The 22920-nt window shown below is 35.9% G+C and overlaps 1 protein-coding gene across 1 annotated transcript in view; it reads right to left on the reverse strand.

Annotated features, from left to right (window-relative positions):
• The window catches only part of LOC101891746 (putative sodium-coupled neutral amino acid transporter 11), a 48747-nt gene extending 30163 nt beyond the window's left edge, over window positions 1–18584 (reverse strand). The window contains exons 1-4 of the mRNA XM_059120191.1: window positions 18573–18584; window positions 12923–13330; window positions 3130–3244; window positions 2534–2786 (exon numbers count right to left, since the gene is read on the reverse strand). Coding sequence (XP_058976174.1) covers window positions 2534–2786; window positions 3130–3244; window positions 12923–13330; window positions 18573–18584 — 788 coding nt within the window. The remainder of the gene's footprint in view (window positions 1–2533; window positions 2787–3129; window positions 3245–12922; window positions 13331–18572) is intronic.
• Between the last annotated feature and the right edge of the window lie 4336 nt (window positions 18585–22920).

A 22920-nucleotide genomic window follows, 5' to 3' on the forward strand; every position in this document is an offset into this window, starting at 1 on the left:
TGTGTACTAAATGGTACTGAATTTGGTATAATTTGGATTTGGGCAGACCAATAGAGATAGTGTTCTATACAAAATGCTACTGCGTAGAACTTGATTCCTGAAATTTGCTATCGAGGTCACTGTTAGTTGGATTTCTTTATGAAAAGACGTTGAAAGTGTTTTGGCCAGAAAAAATTGGATTGATGTATAACTATATATTTGAAACTTGGCCTAATGTTTCCATAAGTGTGGATTTTTAACGAATTTTTGTCAGGACCAATATTTGTGGATTCTAAACGATTTTGTTGATATAGTACGTGCATTTTAAAGTGTCAATAATTATGGACTTAAAAAGTCAAATATCAATAAGCGTGGACTTTTTATTCAATTATACCCTCCACCATGCTATGGAGAGTATATTAACTTTGTCATTCCGTTTGTAACTCTTAGAAATACTCATGCCAGACCCAACAGAGTATATACATTCTTGATCAGCGTAAAATACTAAGTCGATTAAGCGATGTTCGTCTCTCTGTCCGTCTGTTGTAATCAAGCTATCTTTTTTATTATTCCAGGTTAAGTTCGTAAATGGGACATGTAGGTCCATGCCTTCGTATAGCCCCCATATAATGGTATCTCTCGATATTCGGTATTTTGATGGTTTAAGCGACATTATTCACCGGAATTGTTTTATTATTGCTATTTGAAGTTCGTAATGAATACTGCAACCTATGACCGAAAATTGTCTGTGCAGATTCACGTCTTCGAATAACCCCCATATAATTATTCCTCCCCATATTAGGTATTTTGACGATTTTAGTAAATTTATTCACCAGAATTGTTTAAAATTTGATATTTGAAGTCCCTAAGGGTTACTACAGCCTAGGACAGAAAATTGACTGTGCAAGTCCAGGTCTTCATATAGCAGGTAATATAACAGTACCTTCCGACATTTGGCATTTTGATGATTTTAGCTACATTATTCACCTGAATAGTTTCAAATTTGGTATTTGAAGTTTGTAGTGGATACTACTGCCTATGACAGAAATATTTCTGTGCAGATTTACGTCTTCGTATAACCTCCATATAACTCTACCTCGGTATGTTGATGACTGTAGCGATATTATTCACCGGATTTGTTTCAAAATTGATATTTGAAATCCCAAGGGTATACAACAGAAAATTGACTATGCAAGTCCAGGTCTTCGTATAGCAGGTCATATAACGGTACCTCCCGATATTCGGTATTTTGATGATTTTAGCGACATTATTCACCGGAATTGTTTCCATTTGGTATTTGAAGTTCGTAATGGATACTACAGACTATGACAGAAAGTGCTTTATGCGGGTCCAGGTCTTTGTATAGGCCACATATATCAGTGCCTCCCCATATTCGGTATTTTGGCGATTTTAGGTATAATATCCAGCGAAATTGTTTGACATGTCGTATTTGAACTTCGTAATGGATGCTACCGCCTATCACTGGTCCAGATCTTGGCCCAGCTCCGATATAACAGTACCTCCCTAAATACGATATTTTGATGATTTTAGCTACATTCGAATTAGAATATGGTAATGGCTTATGACAAACAATGCCTATGTAGGTCCACGTCGTATATACCCCAATAACACGGCTACATCAGGTATTTTTAAAATTTAAACAGAATTTTTTAAAGATTTTTTTTATTGAAAATTTCCAAATTCGTTCCAAATGGTGGAGGTATTCAAAGTGCGGCCCGGCCGAACTTACTGCTTTTTATCTTGTTTTATTTTTTATTTATTTATTATTATTATTATTTTATTTATTTATTTATTTTTTATTTTATTTTTTTTTTTTTTTTGAAGAACTGGTATCAATGATTGCTGGAGATTTTTGTTGGAGTTTTTTTCTTTTTTTTTTTAAATATTTTGAGCCGTTTCCGTCTTTCATGAGAGGTGTCATGAGGTTCAGACCAATGTGGGCCATAGAGTGGGCCGATATTGTTGTATATGTTTCAGCTTACTGTGAGTTGTCAAGTTGAAGCGAAATCGGATACTCCATTCACTTCTGTAGGTTACTTCATCTATAATTAAGTAATTGTGCATCTTCGAACTGTTCGAAATTGGCAATCCTAAAATAGTGTGCAAAGTATAAAGCCAGCCGAACAGTCATTTTGGCTATATTAAATTATATATTCCCTCTATAGTCATATGGGTATCGGAGAAGTAAAATTGTGGAAAAAAGTATAAGGTCATGCATTTAAATTAAGTATTCTAATTTAAAGTCATGGTTTCTGCCAAAACAAAAAAAAAACATATTTTTTTACTTGGTTCTAGATAATTTGTTTCTAAACACCAACATCAACTCCAAAGCCAACTTGGAGCCCTTAACTTTCCACTAAGAACATTTCTTTAAACTCAATTAAATTTTATTGTTCTCCTCCATTGTATGCAGTAATAAATTTCAATATCATGCAATGCCGACATTTTTGATACTCGCTTAATTTATTTATACACCATAGAAGTGATATTCCCCCCGCTGCCAAGGATATGATACGTGGCAATAAATACTTACACTTTATAATCACCGGAAATAAGTTTGATAATCACAGCAAAGAGGATGAAAACGACACAGGCCAAGCTTATGAAACTTGCTCTTGCCAGGCGTGAAACGTTCTTGTAGAGGCACAGTGGCACCACAATGCCCACCGTTACAAAGAAAACCACACCCAAGCGAACGGCGCCCATGGAAGAGCCCCATGAGGGTATTAGACGTACCAGCACCTTAGACAACGTATCGCCCACCACAACATTGTAGGAAATCATGGCTATAATTACGGAAATAAACAAATATAAAATTCATCATCAACAACAATAATAACAACACAAGCACAGAGCGAGAGAGAGGCACACACACATATTACAAGCCATTTAGTTCCAAGTGCTGTGAATTTATTTATTGTTCAACATTTCCGCGGACACGAATTAGTCGAATGGTTTAGTGAATCGAATGATAGTCACATTTGTAATTGTTATTGGATTTATGCAATAAATTTGCGTTTTTTTCCGCAAAAGATATGGCATTTGGTTGTATTTTAAAGGTTTACACACCTGCACTGGAACCCTAATGGTGGTGTAGAAACCCACACACATGCATACCCACATACATACCTAGGAATGGATACATAAATTGCAGCAAGGACAATAGGTAGTAGCCGTATTTGCCGTAGGCAGCCTCCATTATACCAGGATAACTGAAACGTCCACATATGTGACCACACTTGACCTGAAAAAGACAAAACCAAATACACACAAACGAATACAGTTCGGTTCCAAAATACAGAAGTAAAAACACACAGCCACACACAAAAAAATGGAAAAATGCCATCGAAATGGGACCACAAAGAAACGTTCCAAACAAAAATGCAAAAAAAAAAAAACGTTTCGGTGGATAGACGAAAATAAACGTTCGTGTCATTGAAAATATTTAAAGGGGATTTGAAATGAAAAGCAACGTTCATTTTTTCGTTGGCACATGACCCTGTTGCACATATGGTGTGCCAAAAAAACTAATAACATTTAAATTAATATGACATTGGGTAACTTAAGCCGTAACATAATTCAGAGATTTTGTGAATTTGTTTTCATAGCCAGCTCAATGTGTTTAAGAGATTTTTTTATTCATAGGTTGCATTTGTTGTATGTCTTAAATTCATGGATCACTTCCGTGTTATGGTGATATTTGGATAACATTTGTATACCCTACACCACATAGTAGCAAAGGTATTATGTCCGATTAAGATAAAATTGTTCACACATTATTTATTTGACACAAGGACGGCCCCTATAGAAATTGGTAAGGATCGGTCCAAATTAAGATATAGATACCTTATATATTTTGGGCCGATTTCAGGTTTATTATGTACCAAATGGCTAATGTCAGCCCAAATGGAGGGAATTTTGGCACTTCCTAATGACTTTAGCCTATAAGCATGTACTTCAAATTCGGTGAAAATCGTTGTCAGATCGGTGTTTGATACAATTTTGTGTTTAAGGTTCTCATGGACTCTATAACAATGATATTTGGTACCAAATATCACAGAGACCTCAGAAATACCACTGCCAAATTTTATTGAGATCGGCTCAAATTTGGATCTGGCTTCCATATATAACTCCTTCCGATGAGCTATTGGTTTGATTTTTCCACATTCAACCGATTTTTTTCTATATACTCTACAACACTATGTGTTGGGGGTATTATAATTTAATTTAAAAATTATGTAACACCTCGAAATATCGGTTTCCCACATAGAAAAGTATATATGGATCTTCCTATCTCGCCGGGCTGAGTCGATCTAGGTATGTATGTCCGTCCGTCCGTCTGTCCATGTTAATTTGTAATCACTTTACAGGTCGCAATTATGGCCCGATCTTCACAAAATTTAGAATGGAGGTGGGGCTTGGGTCAGAATAGAACCCTATTTCTTTTGGAGATAATAGCATAATATTTAGGGGTTGAAATGACCAAAAACTGAAAAATTTCCTCATTTTGCAGTTGCTCTATAGGTCGCAATTATAGACCAATCGACCGTTACGTAGATGCCGATAGTAAATATATCGGATATATATAGCGAAATATATACAATGTGTGTATACAAAGGAAGGGGATGTTAGCTAGAATGCTTATATCTCAAGAATGGCTGGACCGGTTTTGACAAATTTTCTCAATTCTGAATGTCATCCTGGCAATAATCTAAGAAAATCTTATAAAAAGATGCCAATAATGATGTTAATATAGATTTTGTAGTATTTTGTAAAATTTTTTATATTTTCATATTTTTTATCGCATGCGATTTTTTCAATTTGACTTATAATATTAAAGTGTACATTTTGTAAAATTTTTCACCTTACAACACAGGTTGGGGCTATACATATTGCAATTATCGTCCGATCCTCACGGAAAAGGGTAGGGTTAGGCTGAGAAGGGCTAGGCCTATTGTTTTCAAAGATGTTCGCAATATATTTAGGTGTTAAAATGGACCAAAAACAGAACAATTTCCTGATTTTACACTTGCTCTATAGGCCACAATTATGAACCAATCGACGCGAAAATTTACATGGAATTAGAGTTTTGGAGTAGGCAGAAACCTACCAATGGGGGGTGGCATCGGACAATAATTAGCGGGTAAAATAGACGCTAAATTTTATGTAAGAAAATAGGAAAATTTACGCTAAACCGCGAATATTTTCAATCCCAGCCAAATCACAAATACATTAAAAGAGCACTTCTGACCATTACAGTGATGCTAATAGCCAAGAAATCGGATATATAGCAAAATAGATACAATATATATGTAAAAGAATTGATCTTATTTATTCTGCTTATAAATCAGAAACCGCTGGGCCGATTTTCACAATTCCAATAACATCTCAGAAATTCGCGGAAAAATATACCAATAAAAAGTGAATATCTTTTGTCGATTTTTTTCAATTTTTGTTATATTTTTTATCGCATGCGATTTTTTCAATTTGACTTACAATTTTTAACAACACTACGTTTTGAGGGTATTATAAGCATGTCGCAATTATCGTCCGATCCACACTAAATTTTTCAGGGGATCAAAATAAAAGCCTCTTGTTCTTAAGATGGACATTTAGAGGAGCAAATTGACTAAATTTTTTTTTTAATTTTGTAGTCGCTCTATAGGCCACAATTGAAAACTTATCGACACGGAATTTAAGATTTATCCGTAGCATTGTCCTTGACTCCTTTTGTTGATGGGTTATCCTTTGAGTTAACCCTCGCAAAAAAAGCCCAACGAGCTATGCAAAGTGTGGCCAATTCATTGGGACTAAAGTATGAAACCCTTTCAGTTATTAAACTCCCGTATATGGGTAACAGAGATGGATAGTTGGAAATAATAGCTTTTTAGCATAAGGCCTATTTATTCAAAGAGTGTCGCAAACTAAAATAGCGTTTTTAGAAGTTTTAAATTATCTTTTAATCAAATTTGCATATTGATATACTTTAAAATCTAGGAGTTACAACTTTTTTGACTTGGAGGTCAACAAAGGTATAACTACTTAAGACCATTTTTGATCTTGCACAGATATTTAGTATTTAGCTGAGTCGATGTAGCTATGTATGTCCGTGCGCCCTTCTATCCCTCTGTCCATGTTAATCCTCACGAATTTTAAAATGGAGGTGTGGTTAGATTCCGATTCAGCTCCCATATAAATCTTTAACCGATATCCGGTTCATTGTGCACCAAATGGCTAATATCAGCCCAAATTAATTGAATCTTGGCAATTCCGACTGAATTCATCCTAGAAACAAGTATTTTAAATTTGGTGAAAATCGGCTCAGATATAGCTATAGCTCCCATATGTATGTTTCATCCGTTTTAATATCATATGCGCAATATGCACTCCACAACAATTATATTTGATAACGGTCATTAGTTACAGCTCCAAAATACTTCTGCCAAACTTCATCGAGATCGCTTCAGATTTTGGCGGATTTTTTTTTTTTTTTTTCATATTCAACCGAATTTTTTTGGTGAAAATCGGTCGGGTGTTTCTATTGTTCCACCAAATATTTATACCCTATAACACTTTGTGTTGGGGGTATTATAAGTTTGATTGGGCCAAAAATTATGTAACACCTCGAAATATTGGTTTCCCACATAGGAAAGTATATATGGATCTTCCTATCTCGCCGAGCTGAGTCGATCTAGCTCTGTATGTCTGTCCGTCCGTCTGTCCGTCTTTCCATGTTAATTTGTAATCACCCTACATGTCACAATTATGGACCGGTCTTCACCGATATTTAGAATAGGGCAAGAACCAGAATAGAAGCCTTTTGATTTTCGAGATAATCGCATTATATTTAGGACTTGAAATGGAGCAAAAACTAAGAAATTTCCTGATTTTACTATACACGTCGGAATTATAGACCAATCGACTCGGAAGTTAGCATGGGTCTGGAGCTTAGGGCTGGGCAGAAGCCTTCCAATTTTGATGGTCATCGCTTCATATTTAGTGGGTGAAATAGACCCTAACATTTGTGTTAAGTAAAAGTCAAATTTTCCATTAAACCGCCAATATTTTTAATCCCGGCCAAATCACATACTATTAGGTCAATTTTGACCGTTACGTAGATGCCAATAGTAAATATATCGGATATATACAGCGAAATATATGCAATATATGTATATACAAATCAAAGGGGATATTAGCTAGAAGAAGTCTACCATTTTGGAAGACCATTCGATTATATTAAGCAGTAAAATGGACAACAACAACTAACAGTACGACGGAGTGCGTAAATATTGGAGAAATGTCCCTGGTCAAAAATGTAAGGGTAATACCTGGGCAGTGATCTACGATATAATTTCAAAAGCGAAATCTTCCAAAATGGATCTTCATTATTGCAACATAAGGGCGCTTCTAACATATTGTAGTGTTGTAGGGTATCACATCCTCGGACCCGCACGACTATAAATTTTGCATACTTGTTATACCCTCCACCATACTATGGAGGGTATATTAATTTTGTCATTCCGTTTGTAACTCCTCGAAATACTCATGTCAGACCCAACAAAGTATATATATTCTTGATCAGCGTAAAATTCTAAGACGATTTAGCCATGTCCGTCTGTCTGTCTGTGTGTCTGTCTGTCTGTCCGTCTGTCTGTCTGTTGTAATCACGCTATCTTTCGAACAAATTGAGATAGAAGGCTAAAATGTTGCACCCATGTATATTTTGCCAGTAGGCAGGTTAAGTTCGAAAATGGGCCATGTAGGTTCAAGTTATCATATAGCCACCATATAACGGTACCTCCCGATATTCGGTATTTTGATGATTTTAGCGACATTATTCATCGGAATTGTTTCAAATTTGGCATTTGAAGTTCTTAATGGATACTACATCCTAAGTCAAAAAATGAGCCATGTAGGTCCACGTCTTCATATAGTCCCCATATAACGGTACCCCCCGATATTCGGGATTTTAATGATTTTAGCGACATTGTTTACCGACAAAAGTTGCCTATGCAGGTCCACGTCGTCGTATAAGCATTCGGTATTTTTTAGATTTTGACAGAATTTTTAACTGATTTTATTTATTTATTTTATTTTTTTTTTTTGTGGAAATTGCCAAATTTGTACCAAGTGGTGGAGGGTATTAAAAGTTGGGCCCGGCCGAACTTACAGCTTTTTTACTTGTTTTTAATATAATCATGCAATATACATTAATGTACTTTGTTACTAGGGGCCAAAAAGACCATGTCAAATTTGTTAAAAATAGATTCAGATTTCGATATAGTTCCCAAATTGTGACTACTTCAAAGCCATGATACGCTTTCAGTTATGGTTCATAATCGGTATGATCTACTTCACATAAATTTTCAATATAAACTTTTTTGTTACGAGAGCTCTACTCTACTACTCTATGCATAGTGTGTTAAGTATCACACTGGAAATAAAGCGAGGAACCTCAAATTCTTGGGTGGCGCGTATATTAAGTTTGTCTTTCCGTTTGTAAAACCTCGAAATATACATTTCATAACCCACAAAGTAAATATATATTCTTGATCAGCATAAAGTTCTATGTCGACTTAGCGATGCCGTCCGTCTGTGGAAATCACTCTAGCTTCCGAACGAAATAAAGCAGATTCATAAACTTTTACTCAACTGTATACTATGTCTGCAGGACTTTTGGTATTGAAAATAGGCTATGCAGGTCCACGTTTTGGTATAGCCTCCAAATATAACGGTACCTCCCGGTATTGTGACGATTTTAGCGACATTATTCACCGGAATTGTTTCAAATTTGGTATTTGAAGTTTGTAATAAAAACTACAGCCTATGCAGGTTCACGTCTTCTTATACCCCTCACGTAACGGTACCTCCTTATATTTGGTATTTTAATGATTTTTGCGACATTATTCATCGGAATTATTTCAAATTTGGTATTTGAAGTTTATAATGCATGCTGCAGCCTAAGGCAGAAAATTGTCTTTACAAGTCCACATTTTGGTATAACCACCTACATTATTCATCGATATTTTTTTCAATGTTCGCATTTGAATATTGTAATGGCTTATGACAAAAGTTGTCTACGTCGTCGTAATTTCCGATAATATATTTCATATTTTCAATAACAATGCAGTTTTTAAGAACTAAATGCTGGTCATACCATTTATACAGAGTCAAGCACAATTTAGACAGAACCATTATCTCCCATCCCTGATATTTCCACAGATGAAAATATTCAACAATTTGCTTTGTTTACTACTATTCTTGTTGTCGCCATAGTTCTCCCAATTCGTTTCTTTGTTTCTTTCCCGTTCACACTCCCTATTCAGCACCCTTGTTTACACCAGCATATGGAAAATGTATGGTTTTGACATTTTAGCAAAATTAAAGTTTAGTGCGCTCTCTCTCTCTTTCTCTCTGTCACGCTGTTGTTTAAAGGAAATTGCAAAAATATTGTTTTTCAAAATGTGAATGCTTTTTTGGTGGACGCCTTCGCATGCCCAGAGACGTGATATGCAAGTGGAATATGTGAAGAAAGGATGGAGTAGATGCCACACGTTGCACGTTACTATTTCTACTGACATTACAAAGTGGCTTATTTGTCTCAAGGAGATTTGGTTTACATGTCCTTCTGCTCCTCCAGCTTCACAAAAAGAGTAGATTTGTTTGCAACGGCACGAACTCTAAATGTAGTTGTACTTATTTTTATTAGATGTTCAAGGAACAACCGAGTGAAGTGGGAGGCAAAATTGAACGATGTCGTCAACGAAACAAAAAAAAAATCTCAAAGTCAAAGGATATTATTAAAATGCAATTTTTCTAAAAGGATGTTACAGGAGGAAGGTTGTCGTTTCTCATAATTGGAAATGCAACCCATGAAGAATATTTAAATAAGAATTCAATGTAAATGTGGAGATTATTGTAAAGCTATTTGAAGAGGGGGGAATTAGGTTTAATAAAGTTCTAGAAATTATAATTCGCAAATGGTCCAATGATGTATTGTTCTATCTAAAAATGTGACCAACATCATATCACCATCAGAAGAAACGAATAGATGCATAATTCTGGGGATAATTATCGAAGAGAAACAATAAATTATGAGTCGGTTTTCCGACAGATATACCGGGTAAGACGAAAAAACTGCAACCAACTTCAGACTGCTGTCATTTTAAGGCATTTTTAAGCCATCCGACTGCTGAGCTGTGACAGCTCATTATATTCTTTAAAGGGTACAAAAGCATTTTGGTGAGAAATTTCCAGAAAAAAAGTAATTCGTGATGCAATTCAAGTGTGATAGTGTGATTTCTTTATATTTGGCTGGAAAACAATAAATGGCTATCGCTAGAGCACTCCAGCATTTAAATGTGAATATATATTTTGTGTCTCGTACCATCGCTCATTACCGTGATACTGGTAACGTAGCCCGACGTCAAAGAAGTGGACAGAAGAAAACAGCAACATCAGCAGAAATGGTTCGAAAAGTAAGGAAGCGACTTGATCAAAGCCCGCTTCGCAGTTGCCTAAAAATGGCTCGCAAGCTGAACATATAGCAATATTCCATTCGGCAAATATTGAAAAATGAGCTCGTGGTAAAGCCATTGAAATTCCAAATAGTTGAAGAACTTATACCACAACAGAAAGAAAATAGACTCAAAAGAGCTAAAGAGTTGCTTTGCTGGTCCGAATGTGGTGAACTGCCGAATTTGGTTTTCTCCGATGAGCAAACATTCGTTGTCCACCAGTATGTAAACAAACAAAATGATCGTGTTTACTTGCCCAAGAGGTCAGCTGTAAATGTGTACCCTCGGTTGGCCACCAGAACTCAAGAGCTGACCATACTGATGGTGTGGGCCGCCATAACAGGCTATGGTCGCTTTTCGCTCGTAATAATTGACATTGGCATCAGAATAAATGCCGAATATTATCGCGAAAATATTCTGGAGGGTGTATTAAACCCTTGGGAACGCAAACATTTTGGCCGCTTACCTTGGACATTCCAACAGGATTCAGCACCATTGCACTCAGAACGCGTCACCCATGAATGGTTACAAAATGAGGTTTCTCGCTTCATTTCCAGCGCATAATGGTCTCTTGTGTCTGGAGTATTTTCGAGCCCAAGGTTGGCACTAACAAATACCAAAGTGTCGATCACCTCAAGCAAGCGCTTCGCTGGGAATGGGCCAAAATACCGGGGAGCAGCATTTGGGCAGCGTGGGACGGTTTCATTGGCCGTTTTAAGGCCATAATTCGTGTCAAATATGATCAATTCGAACAAATCTAAAGTTATTCTAAAATTTGATGATATTTCCGACATTTTTTGCTTTTATTCAATAAAATTTTAAAAAATGTAAAAATTATGGTGTTTAACTTTGTTGCATTTTTTTTATCTCACCCTGTATGGTAAGCAATGACCGTAAAATCGGATGGAGATGTATATCTAAGATACTTATAATTCTGAATTGATCTTGATAAAATTTGGCAGAGGTATTTTCGAGCGGTATGTGATGCCCGGTATGAAATACCATTGTTGTGGAGTGCATCAGATGAAGCGTATATAAAGGAGGATTTTGAAGTACTATTATTCAGTAAGAATTCGTTTGGATGTGCCTGCAGGTCATTTGAACTCATATTTGGTGCACAAAAAAAATTAGGATTTTGAAGTACTTTTATTTAGTAAGAATTCGTTTGGATGTGCTTGCAGATCATTTGGACTCATATTTGGTGCACAAAAAAAATTGAAAAAAATTGAATTGAAACCGATCTTGACAAAATTTTAAACACATATTTCTAAGATCTATCTGATATGTAGTATCAAAGATTATTGTTGTGGGTGCATACTACACATGTGAGGAACTTGAAACCCCAAATCGGATGAAGCATCAATATGATTTTCACTAAATTTTAAGTACATGTTGCTATTCAGTCGGAATTGCCAAAATTCGGTCCATTTGGGCTGATACTAGCCATTTGGTGCACAATATACTTGGTATCAGATAAAGATATATGTGGGAACTATATCCTAATATGATCCGATCTTGATACATGTTGAAAAAGGTATTTTTGAGCTCCATAAGTTATCTGGTACCAAATATCATTCTTGTTATGCACTCCACAAGAAGGACGTATGTAAATGACTTAAAATCCCAAATCGGATTAAACATAAATATGGGAGATGTAGCTATATCTGAACCGATTTTCTTCGAGTTTGATGTTCTTGCTTCTAGACTGAATTCGGTCGGATGTACCAAAATAAAGGTAATTTGGGCTGATATTGGCCATTTGGCGCACAATTGAAGATATATATGGGAGCTATATCTAAATTTGCACCGATCATCACCAATAGGGTTCGTCCTTGGGCCAAACAAATATTGTTTGGAAAATTTCCTCTCGATCGGATAATAAATGCTACCTACATTTTGTTCACAAAAATACATAGACAAACGGACTGACATGTAGAAATCGACTATGAAATTGTTTCTATGAAGATCCTCAAAAGTAACTATGGGTCTGTCTCGCTTCCTTTTCCATGTAACAAAAAATGCAAAAAGACATAATGCCCTAACCACTATGTGGTGAAGGGTATAACAATTTCAAAATATTTTCTTCAAAATTCCACTATTGCATACATTTTCATGAAATTTACGATAAAAATATATTTTCAAAAATTCAGCTTTTTTAAATATTCCCAAACCCCCCAAATCCACAATTTTACAATATTTTCACCATAATTCCGAAAAATATACTTTCACTAAATTTTAAACACACATTTCCATATTCGCCCTCAAAGTTCCATACGTTGAAAAACTTTCCAACACATAAAAATAAAGGAAACATAAAACACATCCTAATAGCTGCGAGCAGGATGCTTCAAAAGGCTATAAAACGAGAAAAAAACACACACACACAACACTGTCCCCGTACTTACCATTAATATAAGTGAATAGTCCGTAATGTAGGCAACAAGTATGAGCAGCAAAAGACCAAGGCCAAAGCCGGCTCGATGAAACGCATATGGAATGCCAATAACACCACTGCCTACAATTGAGTTGATGTAGTTAAAGGATGCCTGCGGCAATGACGACAACGTTTCACCCAGTGTCCCATCGCCTATTATACCACCTAGGCCAATGTTTCCAATGGCACTGCCTCGGCCTGCGCCAGCACCTCCACGACCAGCAACATTTGCAGCCTCACTTATGCCATCGTTGGGGTATGAATTTCCATGTTGTTGTTGTTGCTGCTGTTGATTTATATTGCTCTGTAGCTGGAGGTCCTGCTGCTGCTGTTGATGGCTGTAATACTGTTGTGTATTGCCACCACCATGATGGTCATTCTGTAAAAAAAAGCATGAGAGGGCGAAAAAAATAAAATTACAAAAAAAATCTCATTCAAGTTGTATTACTGGCAGACGGCAGTAGATTAAAATACGAGAGTACATGCAAGAAAAAAAGTCGTCCATGCAATCGCGCTTGTTAAAAGAAAATCATAACCGTTGGGGGAATATTTGCCAAAAGTCAAAAGTTGTTGTGAAAGTAATCGTTGTACTGCACCGCAATTAAGTGCAGTTTATGGTGGTTGGTTGTCTAAAGTGTAGAGGCTTGGCTGGATTTTAAACTCCTGGGGTTAAATGCACAGTGCTATGAGAAATTTAAGTTAATTACATAACGAAGAGGGGTGGCCTATCAAAGAAGGATAAGACAGACAGGGAGATTTTTCAGAATAATATTTGAACAATTCTGAATGAGGATGTAGATATATTTATGTACAAATGAACATAACAAATGTGAGCATATTTGCCCTAAATTACAGCCCAAGTCAATTAGAGAGAAAACTGGCCGATATTAGCCAAAATACTCGCTTTACTTGGTCTATTTCCACTACAAACGTATTCAGGGGCAGCCTAGAAACCTTCGAAATAATCAATTTTTAGATATATTCCGAGCACTTTTCTTGAAAAATTTAATTTTTGTCTGATGTTTAAAGGTACACTTATTTTAACTTCTCTGCCACAAACACACCAAATTGCAAAAAAAAAAAAAAAAAAAAAACAAGAAAAAAGCTGTAAGTTCGGCCGGGCCGAACTTTGAATACCATCCAACATTTGGTTAAAATTTGGCAATTTTCAAAATATTAAAATTCGTTAAAAATTTTGTTAAAATCTAAAAAATACCGAGAACATGGACCTGCATAGGTCACAAGCTATTCCAATATTCAAATGCGAAACTTGAAAAAAAAATTCTGTTTATAATGCAGCTAAAATCACCAAAATACCGAATATAAGGAGGTACCATGGACGTTTTAAAACGTGGACCTACACAGAAAATTTTCTGTCATAGGTTAAAGTATCCATTACGAATTTCAAACACCAAATTTGAAACAGTTCCATTGATTACTGTGCTAAAATCATCAAAATACCGAATATCGGGGGTACAGTTATATGAGGGATATACAAGGATGTAAACCTGCACAGACTATTTTTTGTCTTAGGCTGTTGTATTCATTACGAATTCCTAACAACAAATTTGAAACAATTCCGGTGAATAATGTCGCTAAAATCTTCAAAATACCGAATATCGGGAGGTTCCGTTATATGTATATGTCATATGTGAATAATGTCGCTTTTATCACCATAATACCGAAAAAAGGTAGGGGTTTATATCAAAACGTGGACCTACATGGCCCATTTTCAATACCCGACATAAAACGTATATTTCGAGATGTTACAAACGGAATGACAAACTTAATATACACTCCATACTATGGTGAAGGGTATAAAAATACAATATCTCAACCTAAGAACATCGCAAATCGATAATATTGGCTCATCCCAAAAGGTCTGAATGATAACTTTTATAAACCAGTAAGGAAAGATCTAATGTCGGGCTGATCCGACTATGTGATACCCTACACCGCTATGCATATTTGGTATAGCCCCACGATATATGGGAATTTATATGAAGTAGATCATGTGAACCTTATTAGAATGGGATTCATGACAATTATAAATTGGTTTCAAAAAGAAGTATATCCAAATATGAATCGATTTTCGCCAAATTTGCCGGAGGCATTTGCACTCCGTAGTGTTGTTAAGTATTCAAAATAATTGCACACGAAAGTTGTGGTCCATTTTACAGCTAAATACAATCCAATGGCCATCAAAAATGCTAGACTTCTTCCCTGTCCTTATCTCTCTTCCGATGCGAAATTCCGTGTCGATTAGTTTTCACAATTGAACGACTACAAAATTAGAAAAAATTAATTTTTTTTTAGCCATTTAAACCTCTAAATGTGCATCCTAAGAACAGTAGGCTTCAATTCCGACCCTGCCCCATGCAAAATTTCGTGAGGATCAGACGATAATTGCTACGAAGATATAATACCCTCAAAACGTAATGTTGGGGGGTGTAAAAATTTGGAAAATTTAATATTCAAAATTGTAAGTCAAATTGAAAGAATCGCATGCGATAAAAACATATGACAAAAATGGAAAAAATGAAAGAAAATATATAACTTTTTTATTGGTATAATATCCCGCGATTTTCTTAGATTTTATTCTTTTCTAGCAAGAGACCATTCCGAATTGATGGGAATTGTGAGAATCGGCCCAGCGGCTCTTGATTTATAAGCAGAATAAATAAGATCAATTTTTTTACATATATATTGTACCTATTTTGCTGTATATCCGATTTATTGGTTATTAGCATCACTTAGTGGTCAGGAGTGATCTTTTAATGTATTTGTGACTTGGCTGGGAATAAAAATATTCGCGGTTTAGTGAATATTTTCCTATTTTCTAACATTAAAGTTAGGGTCTATTTTACCAGCTAATTATTGTCCGATGGGCGCCCAAATTGGAAGGTTTCTGCCCAGTCCCAAACTCTATCGCGTCGATTGGTTCATAATTGTGGCCTATAGAGCAAATGCAAAATCAGGAATTTTTTCTGTTTTTGGTCCATTTCAACCCCTAAATATCCTGCGGTCATCTCCAAAAACAATAGGATTCTATTCTGACCCTAACCCCACCTCCATTTTCAATTTCGTGAGGATTGGTTCATAATTGCGACCTGTAGCTTGATTACAAATTAGCATGGACAGACGGACGGACGGACATACATAGCTAGATCGAGTCAGCTCGGCGACTCGATGTTTCCTATGTGGGAAACCAATATTTCGAGGTGTTACATACTTTTTGGCCCAATCAAACTTATAATACCCTTAACACATAGTGTTGTAGGGTATAGATATTGATGCTATATCCAAATCTGAACCGATCTCAATAAAATTTAGCAGAGGTATTTCTGAGCTCTATAAGACTTCTGGTAACAAATATCGTTCTTGTGAAGTGCATGTCATGAATGTTAGGGACTTAAACATCAAATCGGTATCTATGATTTTCACAAAATTTGAAGAACTTGCTTATTGGTTGAATTCGGTCAGATTTGCCGAAAAAATCCTAATTGGACGAATTACTCATTTGGCGCATAATAAAATTGAAATCTCATGATGATATGTATGAAAGCTATATAAAAATTTAGACCTATCCTCAACAATTTCCGTAGGGTTCGTCTTTGGGCAAGACAAATGATAAATTGAAATTTTCATCTCAATCGGAAAATAAATGTGTCTTGCATTTTGTTTTGTTTGGCAGACGGACATCTATGAATCGATTCCGAAAGTGATTCTATGAGAATCCTCAAAAGTATCTATGGGTTTATCTCCTTTCCATTCACAAAGACATGATACAATGACCACAGTGTGGTGTTGGGTATAAAAAAAATATCCCGATCTTCATCAGCAATATCGGAAAAGGCCTTACACGCCTTTGGGTTTTAGACCGGCGACATTTGTCCTATACTTTCGACCCATGTCATGCTGATAGATATTAACAATAATTTCACACAGGTCCATTTCACCAGCTAAATATGTCCATAAAGAATGATATGATCCTTCCCTGTCTTAAAATCTAACCCCATGAAAATTCTGTGTCGATTGTTTAAAACCACTAAATATTTTAGGATCATCTTCAAAAACATTCTGACCATAATTGCGATCTGTATATAACACTCCGGACACATTGTGAGTTATACGAAGATTTAGACACTTGCATAGCCATTTTTCTGTCACAGGCTCTAACAGCGATTACGAACTTACAATATGTAGTTTTAAACAATTCCGATATGGGGGCTATACGAAGATCAGGACCTGCATGTGAAATATTCTGTCAAAGTTTAAAAACAATTCCTGTGAAAAATGTAGCTAAAATCATCAAAATATAAGGAGTAACCGTTATATGGAGGCTATATGAAGACGTTGACCTGTCATAGGCTGTAGGAACGACAAATTTCAAAATTGAAACACATATCATTAATATACCAAATATTTCGAGGTACAGTTATATGGGGACTACACCAAACCTTGGAATTTTTAAAAATATTTATTTGAGATAAAAAAGCTAGAAACCAACTTCAGACGACTCTCATTTCTAAGCCACTCATCCGACAGCTGTTAAAATTATTCCAGTGATAGCTCATTATTTGTTTACAAGCTTACAAAAGCATTTTGGTGAGAATTTTCCAGAAAAAAGTTATTCGTGATGAAATTCAAGCGTGATAGTGTGATTTCTTTACATTTGGCTGGAAAACCACAAGTGGCTATCGTTAGAGCACTCCAGCATTTAAATGTGAATAAATCTATTGTGTTTCGAAAACAGCAACATCAGCAGAAACGGTTAGTAAAGTAAAGAAGCGACTTTCGGCCGCGTCGCAGTGGCCGAAAAGTGTTCAGCTCATGAACATATCGCAATATTCCATTCGGCAAATATTGAAAAATGAGCTCGGGCTAAGGCCATTGAAATTCAAAAAAGTGCAGGAACTTGCACCGCAACAGAAAGAAAATAGACTCAAAAGAGCTAAAGAGTTGCTTCACTTGGAAGAAAGTGGTGAACTGCCGAATTTGGTTTTCTCCGATGAGAAAACATACGTTGTCCAGCAGTTTGTAAAGAAAAGTTAGGACCGTTACTACAGCCTGTGACATAAATTACTTATACAGGACCACGTCTTCGTTTAGCCCCATATAACGGGTTTCATTTGAGCGGTGTTTTTACGGATTCTTTTTTTTTTTCAATTTACTTCTAAATGGTGGAGGGTATAAAAAGTTCGGCCCGGCCGAACTAAGCTGCTTTTTTCTTATTAATATTGCAACTGGCTGACACTTTCGGTTCCTTATTTCAAATAATGCGAAAAAAATCGAACTGAATTTTAATTTCGAAGTGAAAATTGAAAACCTTTCCCCAACCGCATCACATTTCTGCATCACAACCACCATTCACTGCAACGACAGCGGCTTAAGGTCATGCCAACGAAAACAGCATTGCTGTAGGTGTTTAAGAACACTTAATTATTCACCATTATGTAGACTAAGATCTTCTAGTTTTTTTTACAACCCACCTATTTTCAGTTTTATAGACATGGGGGGTTTAATTAAAAACCGGAAAAAACAAAAGTATTTTTTCAACATGCCGATGGTTGAGCAGGACGTAACGCTTAAGTTTGTGCACTTAGTATGCACTAGCATACCTGTTGGTTCATATTGAATGTATGTATGTATGTCGGTATGTATGTATGTATGTATATACGAAAGAACGAAGGCAAATATTTACATCATTGATTGCAAAAAAGGAGAACAACAACAGCAACGACTAACATTTGCAAAGGATGCTTTCAATGCAACAGGGTATTTATATCGATGCAAGTATTGGTGAAATTTTTATACGGTGTTTGGCCATGGTATTCAGACTTGTATGTGTATTATAAACAATGTGAAATTTGCCATGGCAAAAAATTTTAAATATTAACCTATATCAATATTTTCGCAAAAACATCATGGATAGCCTACAGTTAGTTTTATAATTTTTCAGAGTGGATTTAGATTTAAGTATGGGTCCAAATAATTATACCCTACACCACAAGGTGGTCAGGGTATTATGTCTTTGTTTGTAACAGGCAAAAGGAAACGAGATAGACCCATAGTTCCTTTTGATGATCTGAATAGAATCACTTTCTGAGTTGATTTATGCATGTCAGTCCGTCTGTCCGTCCGTCCGTCCGTCTGTCCATGTATTCTTGTGAACAAAATGCAGGTCGCATTTATTATCCGATTGAGATGAAATTTTCCAAACAACATTTGTTTGGCCCAAGGACGAACCCTATTGAAATTGGAGATAATCGGTAAAAATTTAGATATAGCTCCCATATATATCTTCGTCCGATTTGCCTTTTATTGTGCACCAAACGTGTAGTATTAGCCCGAATAGTATGGAATTTTGCACATACAACCAAATTAGGGCTGAAAATAAGTATGCCAAATTTTATCGAAATCGGTTCAGATATAGCTATAGCTTCCATATATATTATTCATCCGATTTGTTGCATTTGTTACCCACAGCCGTAATATGCACTCTGTAAAAACAATATTTGGGCAAATACATCAAATGCAGCTCAGAAATACCTTTGCTAAATTTTATCGAGATCGGTTCAGATTTGGATATAGCTCCCATATATAACTTCGTCCGATTTACCATTTATTGTGCACCAAACGTCTAATATTTGTCCAAATGGGATGGAATTTGGCACATACGACCGAATTTAGTCTGGAAGGTAGTATGCCGAATTTGGTGAAGATCGGTTCAGATATAGTTATAGCTACCATATATATTGTTCATCCGATTTATTGTATTTGTTACCCACAGCCGTAATATGCACTCCGTAACAACGATATTCAGGGAAATACATCAAATACAGCTCAGAAATATCTTTGCCAAATTTTATCGAGATCGGTTCAGATTTGGATATAGTTCCCATATATATTTTTATCCGATTTCAAATTAATTTCGCACCAACTGGGCAATACATGTCCGAATTCAAAAGATACAAATGCTTCGGCATATTTAGTGCTTTGAACTTTAAATTACAATTATAATCATAATATAATTATAATCATCATAATTCTCCCATAAAATCTTTAAATTCTAATGTGGAGCTCTACAAAATTAGCAAAGTGGTGTAGGGTATTATAAATTCGGCCCCGCCCGACTTTAGGACTTTCTTTACTGGTTAAATGTCCAAATAATTCTGAATTTTTATACCCTCCATCTTGGAAAGGAGAGTATATTAACTTTGTCATTCCGTTTGTAACATTCTTAAATATTCGTCGGAGACCCCATAAAGTATATATACTCATAATCAGCATAAAATTCTAAGTCGATTTAACGATGTCCGTCGGTCTGTCTGTCTGTCCGTCTGTCGGTTGAAAACTCGATGCAGCCCACATTATTTGACGTAGATCGCCAAAATTTAGCAGGGCCATTTGTATTGTGTCTAGGATTGTTGGTATTGAAAATGAGATATATCGGTCCACGTTCTGGTATAGTCCCCATACAACGGTACCTCCCGATATTCGGCATTTTGATTATTTATGCCACTTTTTTCACGGATTTGTCTGAAAATTGGTATTTGTAGGTCATAACGGGTCCCTGTGCGTGTAGCAAAACATTGCATGTATAGGTCGACGTTTTGGTATAGCCCCCATATAAAGGAACCTCCCGATATTCGGTATTTTAATTTTTTTGCACATTTTTTCACGGATTTGTCTAAAAATGTGTATTTGTTGGTCATAATGGGTCCTAGTTCGTGTGGCGAAACATTGTAATTATAGGTCCACGTTTTGGTATAGCCCCCATAAAATGGTACCTCCCGATATTCGGTAATTTGATAATTTTTGCCACATTTTTTCACGGATTTGTCTGAAAATTGGTATTTGTTGGTCATAATGGGTTCCAGCTCCGGTGACGAAACATTACATGTATGGGTCCATGTTTGGTATAGTCCCCATTTAACGGTACCTCCCGATATTCGGTATTTTGATGATTTATGTCACATTTTTTCACTGATTTGTCTAAAATGGGTCCTAGTTCGTGTTTCTAAACATTATAATTATAGGTCCACGTTTTGGTATAGTCCCCATATAACGGTACCTCCCGATATTCGGTATTTTGATGGTTTTTGCCACATTTCTTCTGATGTTTCCTTTACCCTAAGATGGAGGGTATTAAAAGTTTGGGCTGGCCGAACTTAATGTTTTTTACTTGTTATACTCTACAACACTAGGTGTTGGGAGTATTATAAGTTTGATTGGGCCAAAAATTATGTAATACCTCGAAGTATTGGTTTCCCATGTAGGAAAGTATATATGGATCTTCCTATCTCGCCGAGTTGAGTCGATCCGTCCGTCCGTATGTACGTCTGTCCACGTTAATTTGTAATCACTCTACAGGTCGCAATTATAGGCCGATCTTCTCGAAATTTAAAATGGAGGTGGGGCTAGGGCCAGAATAGAAGCCTATTGCTTTTAGATACAATCGCATAATATTTAAGGGTTGGAAAGGACCAAAAACTGAACAATTTTACTAATTTTGCAGTTGCTCTACAAGGCTATAGCCTTTATTTGCTTGTTATTTATGCTGCGATGAGAGACCGTCACATTTTTTGATGTTAGAAAAAAATAGGTCCTAAGGTGTTTCATAGTCCTAAATTTTGTTTCATAGAATTTAAGATACAGATTTTTTGAATTGCTGCGTTGATTAGATTTACCAGAAGAAGTTAACCGATAAATCCCAAAGTCACAGCAGATCTTGTGTTAGTAGAAATATTGGGATGTGTGAAATATGAAGATAACGGGATGCTTATTTCGAAGTTTATAATCGTTTTGGTTACTCAAAATTTTGATCCTTTGTGATAAATGTACCAGAAGGAATGGACCGAGATATCCGATCTTAACAGCAGATTTTGTGTTAGTAAAAGTAACGGGTTGTGTAAAATATGAAGAAAACCGGTACTTATTTATTTATTTTGTGCCAAGTTTGGTTGGAATCGAATATTAAGTTCACGTTTTATGAGCTTAATGGGTATTCAAAATATTGTCCATTTGTGGGGGAGATACCAAAAGGAGTGGACCGATTAATTCCATCTTCACACCAGACTTTGGGTTAATAAAAATTATTATTTGGAACAAATCGGATCGGACTAGTCATCGGACATCGACTTCAAATGTCCAGAAACGGATTTGGTCCAAAACGGAATGTCCTGAAAAGGATAGGGTCTAAAAACGTTATTTCCATGAGGTACGTTTTGGCCGTATCAAATGATATATACCCTCTTTAGATATAAATAATACTTTATATTGAACAAAAATCATAAGCAAGAATTCTGAAATTTGAAATGAGAGTCACTGATAGAGTGCTGGATATATATATACATAAACAGATATTGTTCGAAATCTGAAAATTTGTATGAGGGTCGCTGTTCATGTGTAGCCTGGACAATGGAGGTGGTTTTCGGAAATGTATATTTAGTATTGATAAAGGAATAGAGATAAAATTCTGAAATTTTATATTTAGATTACTGATGGTATCTGTATTTAGGATTTGGCGATGTTTGGGAATGTGTCCTATTTTTGCACAAAAAATACTAAATAGTACTAATTTGGCATTAAGTGAAGTCTGGAAATCTCAAATTTCGTATTGAGGTTGCTGTGGGAGGCTGGATTAAGAACTGGAGGTGGTACCAGAAATTTGTGCCTGAATGGTACTATATTTTGTATTTGGTGTAGGAATAGAGGTGAAATCCTGAAATTTGACATAGACGTCACTGTTGATATCTGTTGTGGAGAGAAGGAGCTGGTTTTGGAAATGCGCAATATAATTGTAGAAAATGGAACTAATTTTGTAATGTGACTGATTTAAGAGCTAAAATCCTGAAGTTTGATATTAAGGTCTCTATTGGTATCTGGAATTGAGATATGGAGCATTTCCAAAGCAGTGAAGGATATGCATACAACGGGTGTATTACATGCGGACTATAAAATTTT

The sequence above is a fragment of the Musca domestica genome, unplaced genomic scaffold (assembly GCF_030504385.1).
Source record: "Musca domestica strain aabys unplaced genomic scaffold, Musca_domestica.polishedcontigs.V.1.1 16, whole genome shotgun sequence".
In the NCBI taxonomy this organism is placed as follows: domain Eukaryota; kingdom Metazoa; phylum Arthropoda; class Insecta; order Diptera; family Muscidae; genus Musca; species Musca domestica.